The sequence below is a fragment of the Biomphalaria glabrata genome, chromosome 9 (genome assembly GCF_947242115.1).
Source record: "Biomphalaria glabrata chromosome 9, xgBioGlab47.1, whole genome shotgun sequence".
Lineage (NCBI taxonomy): Eukaryota > Metazoa > Mollusca > Gastropoda > Planorbidae > Biomphalaria > Biomphalaria glabrata.
This window is the reverse complement of record NC_074719.1, coordinates 41,884,877-41,899,414: the sequence shown is the minus strand read 5'-3', so window position 1 is coordinate 41,899,414 and position 14,538 is coordinate 41,884,877. Positions and strand designations below refer to the sequence as shown.

The following is a 14,538-nucleotide window of genomic DNA, read 5'->3' as shown; positions in this document are numbered from 1 at the left end:
GAAACATACAGTCACTAGCGGATCCAGAACTTTGGAGTGGGGGGGGGCGATTTTTTTCCAAACCCTAACCCTAACGCCCAGTAAACCCTAACCCTACGCATAAACGTGCATACAGCGCGCACACACACGCACACACGCACACACATATATATGTGTATATATATATATATATATGAGAATAAAAAAGCAGCATTTCTCAACCTTCGGCGAAAACCAAAACAACTGGGGCAGCGCTATAAGGTTCTCTGGTGAAGTTCGGGGCGAAGCTCCGACGCCATAAGCGTTTTCTTGCTTTTTTCACTGCAGAAACGCATTCTCCTGACAAGTACAGCTCATTATTCATCAATGGAGTTCGGGGCGAAGCCCCGACGCCATAAGCGTTTTCTTGCTTTTTTCACTGCAGAAACGCATTCTCCTGACAAGTACAGCTCATTATTCATCAATGGAGTTCGGGGCGAAGCCCCGACGCCATAAGCGTTTTCTTGCTTTTTTTACTGCAGATACGCATTCTCCTGACAAGTACAGCTCATTCTTCACAATGTAGTTTGGGGCGAAGCCCCGACGCCAAAAGCGTTTTCTTGCTTTTTTCACTGCAGAAACGCATTCTCCTGACAAGTACAGCTCATTATTCATAAATGGAGTTCGGGGCGAAGCCCCGACGCCAAAAGCATTTTCTTGCTTTTTTCACTGCAGAAACGCATTCTCCTGACAAGTACAGCTCACTATTCATAAATGGAGTTCGGGGCGAAGCCCCGACGCCAAAAGCGTTTTCTTGCATTCTTCATTGCAGAAACGCATTCTCCTGACATCTACAACTCATTACCCATAAATGAAGTTCGGGGCGAAGCCCCGACGCCAAAAGCGTTTTCTTGCATTCTTCACTGCAGAAACGCATTCTCCTGACCTGAAGCTCATTATTCATACTATTAAAAAACGACCTTTCGAATAATGTTGTACTTGAAAAATATTCTAATTTGAATTTATAGACCCATAATACATTGCAAATAAAACCGATTTGTTCCTTGAAAAGATAGGATACCCCACGTATTTAGATTTTTGCTTTGAGGATCGCCGCCGAAAAAAAACTTATTCGATAAATAGTATTCAAGAAAACTCTAGCATAAATTGTGAGTTATAGTCCCAAATTTATTTAGCTAGAAAAATATCAGATTGAGTAAAGGTTGGGAAAAGGCGACTATGAAAACGTTATTTGAGTCTAGAACTCATCTCAATCATGACTCTTATACTGAAAAATTTCGTTTGAATTCTAACTTTTCCAATGCAAAGTCTTTCTTAAAATACTTATGATAACTTCATGTGAAATTACAAAAACTCTGTCTGGAAATGGAAATGGCGGTAGAGTGAAAACGATTAATCCTCGCTCCTTTACTAATTTCTGCTAAAGATTGCATTTGGCATTAAAGAATAGGTATGGGGCGACTCGATATAAGAATTTAATTTATAGTATATATAAATTATATTAGTGACAGATTTTTTTAATTTTGTAATTTCTTAACTATAATACAAAAAGAAAAAGTATTGATTTGTCCGATGGGGGAAATGCGATTGCATGTATCGCCCCTCCCACCTGGTACAACCCTTTTTCATTTAAATTTTCTAATGATACAATTTGAGATTAGAGTGTGGTACGACATATTTACAATGGGTCACATATCAATACGTAGTTTATATTATATAGATATTCAACTAATTTTATTCAGAAACTATGATTCTCCACAAAAATAGGACCGCCCCCCCCAGCACTCAGAGGGCTAGAGTGGGGAGGGCAGTACTTGCAATCGCCCCCCCCCCTTTTCACCCCACCGAATCGGCCAAAATACCAGAAAGGGAGCGACATAATATAAAATTTATATATTAATTCAACTAATTTTGTTCACAAACTATGATTTCTCAATAAAAACGGACCGCCCCCCCCCCCACTCAAAGGGTTTAGGTGGGAAGGGCAGAAGAGGTATTCGTCCCCTCCCCCCACCAATCGGCAAACAGGGAACGACATAATATAAAGATCGGTTAAAATATCAATAAAAAGTTACAAGGATATAGATATTTAATTGATTTTGTTATCAGGCTGTGATTTCTACCAATAAATTGGACCGCCCCCCCCCACTCGAAAGTTAAGGGGGGGGGGGGCGGGATTGATACCATCGCCCCCTCCCGACCCCACCAAATCGGCCAACATACTAGAAGGGGGGGCGAAATAATCTAAAAATAGGTTGAAATATAAATAATTAGTATATATTTTTAACATAAGTAATAAATTCGTATACAAATTGTGTGAATCCTATACTAAAGTTCGTCCGCCCCCCCCCCTTTGGGGGGGGGGGTCGGCCGAGTGGGGGGGCGATCGCCCCTACCGCCCCCCCCCCCCTGGATCCGCCAGTGCATACAGTAGTGTTGATCAACGAGGTCTATATATGTAGATATTTTGTATTAATTATCTAATTACTATTGAAATATATTTAGTTAAAAAGTTTGTTACCTTTTGAGTATCTAGGTCTGTAACGCTTCCATCTGCTGATCGTCTGCCAAATATACAACAGAGTAATATCACTTCATAACAGACATATCTAGTAGTGTTAATATCTACAATAAAACATCTGGTTTAAAGCTAACATTGTTGGTCTTACAAAAGGTCCTCAAACTAAACTATCTACATGTGACAATTCTTCTCAGATCTTATGGAAGAGATTCACATTTGAAGAATCACAATTGCCCATGATTACCTCCCAGTTGGTCTTGAATGTAATACAAATTAAATGGAACTGGACATGAATATTTAATTGGACTTCTTGCCTGTGAATCTTTAAGTAAGTCTTTGTTCCCCGATAATCTTGTTTTTTTCTTTGACGTAGAACCAGTAGATACATTTATTACAGTAATACAATTCGATAGAGCCTCTACGAACTAATACATGTGGAAAAACGTTTTCAAGATTATTTTGATTCATTTGATGACTAAGTGGTATAATCTTCACATTCTACCCATCATATTGATACCATCATATCCATTTTAGTATAATACACAGCATATCACATCAGCATTATCTTAACCTATCTATCTTGTTCAAATCTGCATATACTCATTATCATATTTTCAATGTGTCGTATTCAGCTATAAAACCATATCAGAAGTAAAATATTGTTGCGTTTTCTTTTTATTTAAAGTAAAAGCGCCCCTTTCAGACATTGTGGTCTATAGGGTAGATGATGTAAAGGTCATCTGTTTCTGTGGCCTACGGTCAACGAGGGTGTCATGTGGACAGCACAACGACCAACCGCCATTACGTTTCCCCAAGTAATATCAGGTACCCATTAGAGCTTTTTGGACTCAGAGGCGTCCGAAGATCCTGAAAGAAAAAAATCCCAGTCTTCACCAGGATTCGAACCCCGGACTCCGGTTCGGAAGCCAAGCGTTTTTTGTTTACCACGATATATTTCCAATCTATTGGAGATTTCTTCTAACGATAAACTAAACATGTCATGGACTCTAAAATGAATTTCAATGTTACCAACTAGAGTTTAAAAATAAAATGAGCTAAAAACGGAAGAGTTGAGAACATGTGATTATGTGGAGCTAAATAGTACACACAAATGTTCATATAGCTCATGGACACTTCCCTTATTCTGTACACTTGATACACCAAAAAAAAAAGCGAGCTATTTGTATTCTTTATGGCATAGCTGAAAATCTCTAACTTCGTGATAATGTATTCCATTGCTGGACTTTCCATACATTATGGACCCCACTTGCTTGGGGGTCCTCAAAATATGGTTCTATGGATACATTTAATCATTTTAAAGAAGGAGCAAAAGGAATAATTGCCTTATATTGATTACAGGCGGATGGCTGCCTGGTAGTGCGGTTTGCGCGCTGGACTGTCGTTCGGATTTATCGACGGTCGAGGGTTCTAACCCTGCCCGCTACCATTCCCCGTCGTCCTGCGGGTGGTTTGGACTAGGAAGTAAACTATCTTCAACTCTGAAGGAACATCCGAAACATGTAAAACATTTTACAAATAACAAAACATATTTCAAAAGGCTTAAGGGCCTTATTAAGTCTAAATACGATCCTGAATATCGAGTTAGAAATGCCGGTCAAATTATACTCTAGCATTGTATCCAAGATGGCTGCCTGGTCGTGCGGTATGCGCTCTGGACTGTCGTACGTACTTCTCGATGATCCCGGGTTCATACCTTAACCGCTGCCATCCCCCCGTTGTCCTGCGAGAGGTTTACACTACAAAGAGGTTATCTTCATCTCTGAAGGAACATTCGCAACATGTAAAACAGTTTATAAACATTTTTATCCGATGTGATAAGCCTTCTGTCTTGTAGTTATTCATGGCTGTCTGGCTCTCTACCAAGAAACCCGTATAAGACATTGGCCCCAAATCACCCCAATAGAAAGAAAACTATATGGAGAGCTCCCTGATTTGGAAACCACTGCGCAGTTCATCTCATGTATTGGTCTACTCATATGAACACTCCAACATAACAATGAGAACGATGAAGAAGAAGAAGAATGCCTGTCTGGCTTGGACAGATTACTCTGGAGATGTCTGAGCTTCTTGGGCGGGTGTATTCAATGCGAATAACTAACAAGAACATAGACTCACACAAAGTAACAAGTGAAGAAGCTAAGTCCAAAAAAACGTTAAACAATTCAGATGATGGTTTAATACTCTAATGGCCACAGTCGAGTGTCTGTCTATAAATACGTGTTATCCCTCAAGAATCATATCAGCAACTGATTTTAATGTCTCTAGGTAGTCTCGAACCCAACTAAGTCATGACGTCACTAGTCGCGTTCAAAGCAAGTCATGACGTCACTAGTCGCGTTCAAAGCAAGTCATGACGTCACTAGTCGCGTTCAAAGCCCGTCAATTGTGGTGCGTCTCTCTACAAACTACTAACACTAAGTGTCCTATACCAAACAAACCTGCTGGATGAGCTCTTCTCGTAGGACTCCACTTTGGTGCTCTCTATCCATCCCGTCTCATCGATGGTGGTCTTAGAGAACGGAATCTTACCCACGTCCCTCACTGTCATCATCAGGTGACGCCTTTTCTTGAGCTGCTTCACCGCCTCTGAGTGGCTGATGTCCAGAAAGCTACGGCCGTTGACATCAAGAATTTGATCTCCGAGCTGAGAGTAGAAGAAAAAGAAGGGGGGGGGGTTGAAATAAGGTTTGAACTATTCAAAATAATTTGCTCTCATCGTCATCAAACTTCAGGTGAGTTTTGGCTTGAGACACTCAAATTCAATCTCCTTGGACAAAAAAACAACAACTCAGGTTAAATTTCAAACCCTATCTCCCTGGACAAGAAAAAAAACTTCAGGTTAATTTTCAAACCCTATCTCCTGGACAAAAATCCTCAGGTTAAATATCAAATCCTATCTCGTGGACAAAAATCCCCAGGTTAAATTTCAAATCCTATCTCCTGGACAAAAATCCTTAGGTTAAATATCAAATCCTATCTCCTGGACAAAAATTCTCAGGTTAAATATCAAATCCTATCTCCTGGACAAAAATCCTCAGGTTAAATATCAAATCCTATCTCCTGGACAAAAATTCTCAGGTTAAATATCAAATCCTATCTCCTGGACAAAAATCCTCAGGTTAAATATCAAATCCTATCTCCTGGACAAAAATCCTCAGGTTAAATACCAAATCCTATCTCCCTGGACAAAAATCCTCAGGTTACATATCAAATCCTATCTCCCTGGACAAAAATCCTCAGGTTGTTGGGGTTGCATATATGTCATCATACAGGCAAAGAGCATTTGACTTTCCAGACGTTTAGAAACGAAATTCAGCAAGACTGGGACAGTCGAAAAGAGTATAATAGTCAATCTCTTAAATTCAATGGTGCCTGATTATTGATCTACTTGTAAGCCGCTACCAAGTTATTAAAGACATCATGTAACCACATCTACTATTTTTTATCTACTGAAGAAATTAAAAACTAAACCAAATTAAAGTTAAAAAAAATTGCAACAAGAAAAAATATTCCTACCTCCTTTGTACAACTGACAGAGCAATTATTTTTCTCTTAATAACTAATGAAAGTTAGATTAATAGACAATGGAACGTTTTTTTACCCCGCCTACCCCCCCCCCCACTCCCCTATAGGAAATCCTGGTTAAGCGAATATATAGATCTAGTACACTTTATAATATGGCAGTGATCTTGACTTAAAAAAAACGCAAATTTATTTTTAGCAAATTTAAAAGATTGATTTAAAGGGTCACATATCTTGTTAGTAACAAAACCTCACTAACATGGCTCAGGACATAACAAATGGCTCAAACATAACAAATGGCTCAAATATAACAACATGGCACAAACATAACATCATGGCTTAAACATAACAATATGGCTCAAACATTACAGCTTGGCACAAGCATAACAGCATGGCTCAAACGTAACAACAAAGCTCAAAAGTATCAACAAGGCTCAAACATAACAATAAGGCTAAAACAAAACAGCATGGCTAAAACATAACAGCATGGCTAAAACATAACAGCATGGCTAAAACATAACAGCTTGGCTAAAACTTAACAACAAGGCTCAAACATAACACATTTCTTTAACATTACAAATGGCTACAGACGTTCAAAATATATCTCTTTCAGACATCAGGATGGCTGCCTGGTCGTGCGGTTTGCACGCTGGACTGTCGTTCAGATTTATCGATGGTCCCGGGTTCAAACCCTTCCCGCTCCCATCCCCCGTCGTCCTGCGGGAAGTTTGGACTAGGAAGTAATTATCTTCAACTCTGAAGGAACATCCGAAACATGTAAAACATTTTACATGCATTTTACAGACTAAATCTAAACTTCAAACCTTAAGTCCAGCGTTCTCTGCAACAGAAAAAGGGTCGATTCCAGATATGAAGATGCCAAGTCCATACTCCTTGCCACCTCTTACCATAATACCCAGACCTTGACCTTTCTGTACGACAATGTTCACCTACAAGCAGATATCATTAAAATCTGTTTAATTAAACATAAACTTTGAATAAACTTCCAATTACGGATTCCTTAATGGCTCAATCAGTATTTAAAACACTTTTGTTTGAATAACTAACATTCATTTATTGATAACCTTTCTTACAACCATTTGGAATACACCTAGAGTTACACGCCATTAAATCTTTCTAATATGTGGCTGGCATAAGGATTTTAACGGCACGCATGTGCATTAATTAAAAAAAAAATATCATTATAATATCATAGTAAGTGTCCCAGTGAAAAACAAATCTCAACACTAATCACTTTTGCCAGTTTTAATTTCAACGGCACAATAAGAAACTATATTCAAAAACAGTTTTTAAAAAATCAACAAAGCTTATATCTTATGGAGGCGCTGTGGCTGAGCGGTAAAGCCCTTAGCTTTCGAACCGGGGTTCGAATCCTGGTGAAGACTGGGATTTTTAATTTCGGGATCTTCGGGCGCCTCTGAGTCCACCCAGCTCTAATGGGTACCTGACATTAGTTCGGGAAAAGTAAAGGCGGTTGGTCGTTGTGATGGCCACATAACACCCTCGTTAACCATAGGCCACAGAAACAGATAACCTTTACATCATCTGCCCTATAGCCCATAAGGTCTGAAAAGGGAAACTTTTACTTTTATATCTTATCTTATCGTATATAATACAGACGTTACTTCAACAAAGAAGATGATTACCTTCTAAAGGTCATGAATCTAAACCAATGACTTAAATTCTGCCAAGTCACTGGTTTTCCTGGCAGGCTCAGGCAGCCCATTCTATGCTCTAATAGCACTATTAAGCATAGTTGTATCAATTAGTATGGATCAGTCATGTAAGTAAATTTGTAATAAATCTAGATTAATAATAAAAAGACATTTATAAATAAAAAAAAAGAGGAGGAAATTACCTGAATTCGAACTAACGGCTCAAGCCTTCTCAGGCTTCTCAGGCCAACACGGTAACCACTCTGCTAGTGAAGAGCTTATGAATATGGAAGATTGTATGCTATTTTTTCTATAGTCTTAACCTATTTTTCATGTTTGTGTTCACTAACTCTGACGACAAGCTATGAAGCTTATACCATTGATTCTTGTGTTGTCAGGTAAAAGAAATAGTTATGCAAAATTTCAGATTGATTCGAGATTGGGTGTCGGAGAAATAACGTGTACAAAATTTTTACCAGACAGACATTGTGAGTTTATTTAAGCTTTGTAAAAAAAAAACAATAGAAATAAGGGAAATGCAGGAAAAGCTTATGCAATAGTAATAGTGAAATCTCATGCTATATATAGCAATAGTGAAATCTCATGTTCTATTAATAGTGAAATTTCAAGCCCTAATAATAGTGAAATCTCATGCTCTAGCAATAGTGAAATCTCATGCTCTAGCAATAGTGAAATCTCATGCTCTAGTAATAGTAAAATCTCATGCTCTAGCAATAGTAAAATCTCATGCTCTAGCAATAGTGAAATCTCAGACTCTAGTAATAGTAAAATCTCACGCTCTAGTAATAGTAAAATCTCATGCTCTAGTAATAGTAAAATCTCATGCTCTAGTAATTGTAAAATCTCATGCTCTAGTTATAGTGAAATCTCATGCTCTAGTAATTGTAAAATCTCATGCTCTAGTTATAGTGAAATCTCATGCTCTAGTAATAGTAAAATCTCATGCTCTAGTAATAGTGAAATCTCAGACTCTAGTAATAGTAAAATCTCATGCTCTAGTAATAGTGAAATCTCACTCTAGTAATAGTGAAATCTCATGCTCTAGTAATAGTAAAATCTCATGCTCTAGTAATAGTGAAATCTCATGCTCTAGTAATAGTAAAATCTCATGCTCTAGTAATAGTGAAATCTCAGACTCTAGTAATAGTGAAATCTCATGCTCTAGTAATAGTGAAATCTCATGCTCTAGTAATAGTGAAATCTCATGCTCTAGTAATAGTGAAATCTCACAATTCCAAATCTACAAGTGAGACTCACTTTTCTCTCGTCGCTCCCCTTCAACATCAGGGTGGCGCTTTTCCTTCTCCCGTCATCCTCTCCTGCGGCCAGCCCACTTCCTGGCAGGGGCGGAGAAACAGGTCTTCCTTTTGGGTCCGTCCAGGTGAAGGTCTCCAGGACGGTGAGTTTCCCTGGTACCCTACCCACGCGTGAGACTGTAAGGTGGAGCCTTGTGGCTGCTTTGATAATCTGTAGAGATTAAAAAAAAACGCTAAAATACACTAATAATAGTAATAATAGCATTTTAGTCTAAAGTATGTACATTTTTTATTTCGCCGTCTGCGCTTCTTAGCCTTTTTTTTTTTACTTGGCCCCGGGGGGGGGGGGGTATAAAATATGTAACCCGCCACCTTTCTTCTTCTCTTATAAAATACAGACGTTACTTTAAAAAAGTAGATGATTGCGTCCTACGTCTCATGTATCTAGTCATGCATGTTAACCAATGACTTAAATTCTGCCAAGTTACTGGTTTTCCTGGCTGGCTCAGGCAACTCATTCCATGCTCTAATAGCACTAGGGAAGAAGGAGCATTTGTACAAATTTGTCCTAGCATATGGAACGAGGAATGTGCCTTCATCTCTGTGTCTGAGTATTTTGTCAGATTTTGTTTTTGTATTTGAAGATTATGGTTCAGTATTTTATGTTTGGATAGTATTCAATTTTTAAGTCTTCTATCCTGAAGGCTTTCTAAATTTAGTGATTTTACAAGAATATGGTTTGATTATTATTATTATATATTTAAACAGGAAATAATTCAACCTAAACAAATTAGCGATGTGTCCCGCTAAATCTCCGAAAGTGCGAAGTGTTCCGTTAAAGGAAAAGTTTGGGAAACACTGGTGTATATCTTATCTTATCTTATATAACACAGACGTTACTTCAAAAAAGAAGATGACTACGTCCTACGCCTCATGCATTCAGTCATGCATACTAACCAATGACTTAAATTCTGCCAAGTCACTGGTTTTCCTGAAGTACGATGTAACCCAATCAGTAAGCTGGTATATAGCTTTGGACTTAAGGTCTCTCCAAGCTCCCTATGGACGTTGTTGCAGTAAACAGTCTTCTGTTTTCTGTCTCCCTAATAAATCAAGTTTCAGAAACTGTAATCCTGTAGCATTAGCATAAATCAAAACTTACCCTGGCAGCTTCGTCGTGGGTCACATCTGCAAAAGAAATATTATTGGCCTCCACAATAAGGTCGCCAACCGTCAGCCCACGGACCTGCGCGTTGCTTCCGTTGTCCACGGACGATACGTAGATGCCGACTCCGATGTCTGCTCCTCCCCTGAAGGTAAATCCGTAGCCCCCATCTTCGCCGTCAGGTTCTCCGACGTCTATCTAAAGATTACAAACATATTTCATAGTGAATGCATTGAGATAGTTAACTATTTGCTCAGTTTGTCTAAGGGCGGATAGTACAATGTTCAGTTATTTTTATGCAAATTAGCTTTCCCAAACGTAAATCTAACTGTAAAAAAAAAAAAAAAAAAAAAAAATAAGTAGTCGGTAATATTGACATACACCTTATGAAACTGATTAATTTAATTAAAAAAAATTGGAATTACAATATAAACAAGTACAGTAAAGTACATTTTTCAGACCTTGCAAGTGTGCCAAGATCATGTGATTCTATCTCTGACAAGTAGCGGGGAATGTCTCGTGGCCAACAACAAATCGCCCAAACGATTGTCAGGTACAAATCAAAGTTGGGTGGGTTCAATTGCGTGCTAAAAATCTCAAAATTTAAAATCTCAGTCATACCGAGATTTGAACCTGAGATTTCCTGGTTTGGAAGCAAAACGCCATAGACTTATATATTTTATATCTAGACTGGAAATCGGAAACAAATTCTTATCCGCGATTGATCGATTCACAGACCTATACATATAGATTTTTTATGTACGAGACTCTTTTTTAAGCTCAAAAGGAAGTCGCCCCAATCAATCTTTTCTGTCTTAGAAAGGTAATGATGTTTAGTTTTCAGAACAACGCATTGTTTCAGCTTTTTAAAAATTTTCACGACATTTTTTGCAGTGTTAAAAGAACTCCATGTCGAGTCTAGATATAGTATATATAAGTCTATGCAAAACACTTTACTATTCATGCGCCATTCAAGAAACACAATATAAATAAAATTAAATTCACAAAAAATAGAATCAAAGTGAAGCACAAAAACTAACGGATTATAGGAACACAGCATAAAATTGTCTACAAAAATAACTTTTGCTAATGACATCGAAGTTATAAATTCAACATGGTCAATCGGTTTGGAAGTCAAGCGCTTTACAACTTGACCACTAGGCCATTGATTTGCAAGATCAGGTCCGACATACCATGTTCTCTTACCTCCACTATTTCTCCCAGGATGTTGCTCTTTGAGGAGCTTCTGGACAGCGTCTTGTGCTTCTCACCGCGTTCAACAGATTTGCTTCTAGCTCTAGAGCGATGCTGCGTTGACGTGGACGATCTTTGAGCCTCGGACTTGGCTGTGCCCGCCTGGCTGGGAGTCCTGTTGCCAGCGGACATGGCTCTTGATTTGTTTAAGACAGTCAGGTCAGCGATGTGAGGTCTGTACAGATAAGGGCGTGGCAATGTGCTGTGCTGTTTCTCATCTCTAAATAAAAGTCAGCGGTAAAAAAAAATATTAAAAAGCAACAAAATAGGTAACATGTCCTCTTTCAGTTTCCATCATAGGGCTTGTCTTCGAGGTCGAAGATTAATGAAGGATGCAGCCCCAGATGCGACCTACATATTTTGACACAACCAGCGCAAGCATAACCATTGTCCCTAAACAGCAAACAAGAAAAAACATTAAAAATACTTTTTTTTTGTTGAAAAGACAATATCTCCTTATACACTTACAGAGCGATTAATTTTCTTTTAATAAAATCTGTTTTGTAAGGTTATTTGGACAGATCGTTTCAAAGCCTAGACTATGTCTCATGCCTATATAAATTGGCTATTAGTGGTTCCTCATTCGATATGAACAAATGCAAGACCATTCAACACTGATACAAATTCATATTAGGTTTTATATATTTGAAATGGTACGGAACTCAATTTGACTTACTTTAATTATATACAGAAAGTGCTTAAGTCCATGTAATTAAGTTTTTGGTTATAAGATAAATACTATACTGCTCCACTAGGTTTGATTCTAAATTGAGATTGGTTTAAATCCTACAGATCAAGTTACATTTTTAAATCATTGTTTGATTCTTACTGAACAAGTTTTTAATTCTATTAGGAATGAACGGCACTGTCTTCGATATGAAAGATTAAGAATGAATGCCACCGAGTTGCGACCTGCCTATTTTGTCACATCTAATACAGACAATACTGTTGTCCGACAGGTCTATTTAAGTTTTCTCTAAGTCTTCTGCGACCATCTTCGGCAAGGGCTTTTTTTTTTTGGGGGGGGGGGGCCTTCGTGATTTCTCTTCAACTGTTTCTCTCAGGGGCCGTCTGCTGCTACTTATTTCCTTTATCTCAGTGAGGGCAAATGGCGACTGAGTTGCTCTTTACACGATAAGTAACAACATGTCAAATAAAGAGATTACTATGATTTCTCATGATTAAATTTGTTTTCATAAACTAAATATAAAAAAAAATCCTTTAAAAAAAAAAAGGCTTATCTAAAGGAAAAGTACTTAGCCCTTAAAACTATATCTATTAATAGTGCACTAGTTATTGCCCTTATTGGATTTCAAGCAAAATAATTAATTACCAATAATTAAATAATTGACTAATTTGTTATTTTTTAAATTGATTCATGTTTTGTTATTTACAATAAATAAATGTTTAAAGTATCAACTCAATCAGAGAATGCGTGAGGCAGAAATCGCGTTAACAACTATTTAAGGGGACTAAACCCTAAAAATTTTGCCATGTGTGTGAATAGTGACTAGTTAGTTTCCCTTGTTTGTATCAAACAAAATAGTTAATCTATCGATTCATGTCATGTCTATGCCATTGAATAATTGTGCAGTTTTAATTTGATCCGAGAACGATGTAGGAGAAATAACGTGTACAGACTTTTTACCAAACAGACAGACAGACAGACTGACAGACATACAGACAGACAGAGGTAGTTGATATAAGCTTTGTAAAAATAGATAATATAATTCCTACCGACGAAGTTTGTTCTAATTAAAAATTCATTCTAAAAAGGGATGATTATAATTCCAAATGACCAAGTTTGTTTCTAAAACGAGCTATAATTTCTACTGACTGTCAGGGCCGGTCTTAGGCCACTGCAACCTATGCGGTCGCAGTGCGCCCCGCGCTTTCATAGGCCCCGCACTAATTCTAGGTGTTGTTATTAAAAAGCAAAATATTTACGAAAAATTCCTGGAAATCTGAATTCTAATTTCCTTAAAAAAAACTCATTAAAAATCTGAAAAATAGCCAAATTTTCATTTGTGGGTGTCATTCATTGCGAAAAACGCCAATCCTACGCGCGATAAAAGAAAAAAAGGCATTGTCAGCTTTCATTTAATAACATGTAATAATCGGCGAATTTTTACCTAAATCGGAAGTTCCAATACTTTATTTGCTTTCATAGTCACTGGCATATAAATATTCAATAGGTTGCAAGGATCGTAAAGTAAAGTTTATTAGATTGCAATTTTGTACTTAGTAAAGAATGAATACAATTCAAAGACAAATTTATTTTCTAATACAGCATCTTAATTTTCACTTATAATCCTTATTCCCACCCAGACTAGGCCCCGCGCAATCAGTTTCGCATAGGGCCCCGCAATTGTTAGGACCGGCCCTGCTGACGGTGATTAATTTTAAACATAACTATATACCGATCCCTACTTCCTAAGTTTGATTTACTCACCTTGTCAACAAATCAAAGGCATCCACATCTTCATGTTTGATAACTCGCTTTACCAAGGGAAACAACTCTCTCTTCGCCGGCGTGTTAAGAACTTTCTTGAGCGCATTCACCAGCTCGAAGACATCTCTGCTCCTTCCGTAGGAGCTAAGCGCTTCGATGAAGACATTCTTCTCCAGATCATCCAGATGTGTGTAGAGCGCCTCCTGAAGCTGGCGTATGCTGGGCGCCATGGTCCTGTTCGGAAAGTAATCCGTCGATCTGGATTTCAAAGAGGCCATGATTTAATTCTATTCGCCCTTCCAAGAGGCTTATTCGTTTATGTCATTGGAAAAAGTGACGTCTGGTGTCGCATCCTTGAATAATAAAATACACTTATGATTGAGGATAACTTTAAAAATGTATCAAGAATATTTAAAAATGTGAGTAACAAAAGCCTTGTTAAAATGAAATGATTAACAAAGTCACGACTAGAGCGGTTAAATTATCAAATCATGGAATAAATCAATTATAAAAAAAGAAGCATTAGAAAATAAATTTCGAAAAAACAAAAAAAAAAATTTTTTTAAATATAAATAAAACAAGCAAAATATAAAACTTAAATGACAATATAAAGTATGTATAATGAGAGGAACTCCGAACTTGCAATTACAAAATAGTTAAATACTAATAAT

At 37.6% G+C, this 14,538-nt stretch overlaps 1 protein-coding gene across 1 annotated transcript in view; it reads right to left on the bottom strand.

Annotated features, from left to right (window-relative positions):
- LOC106062527 (whirlin-like) overlaps positions 1–14,097 on the bottom strand; it is a 52,502-nt gene extending 38,405 nt beyond the window's left edge. Inside the window, exons 1-7 of the mRNA XM_056042633.1 lie at positions 13,868–14,097; positions 11,368–11,635; positions 10,159–10,359; positions 8,998–9,207; positions 6,868–6,993; positions 4,960–5,165; positions 2,501–2,543 (exon numbers count right to left, since the gene is read on the bottom strand). Of these exons, the coding sequence (XP_055898608.1) occupies positions 2,501–2,543; positions 4,960–5,165; positions 6,868–6,993; positions 8,998–9,207; positions 10,159–10,359; positions 11,368–11,635; positions 13,868–14,097 (1,284 nt within the window). The remainder of the gene's footprint in view (positions 1–2,500; positions 2,544–4,959; positions 5,166–6,867; positions 6,994–8,997; positions 9,208–10,158; positions 10,360–11,367; positions 11,636–13,867) is intronic.
- Positions 14,098–14,538: the final 441 nt, after the last annotated feature.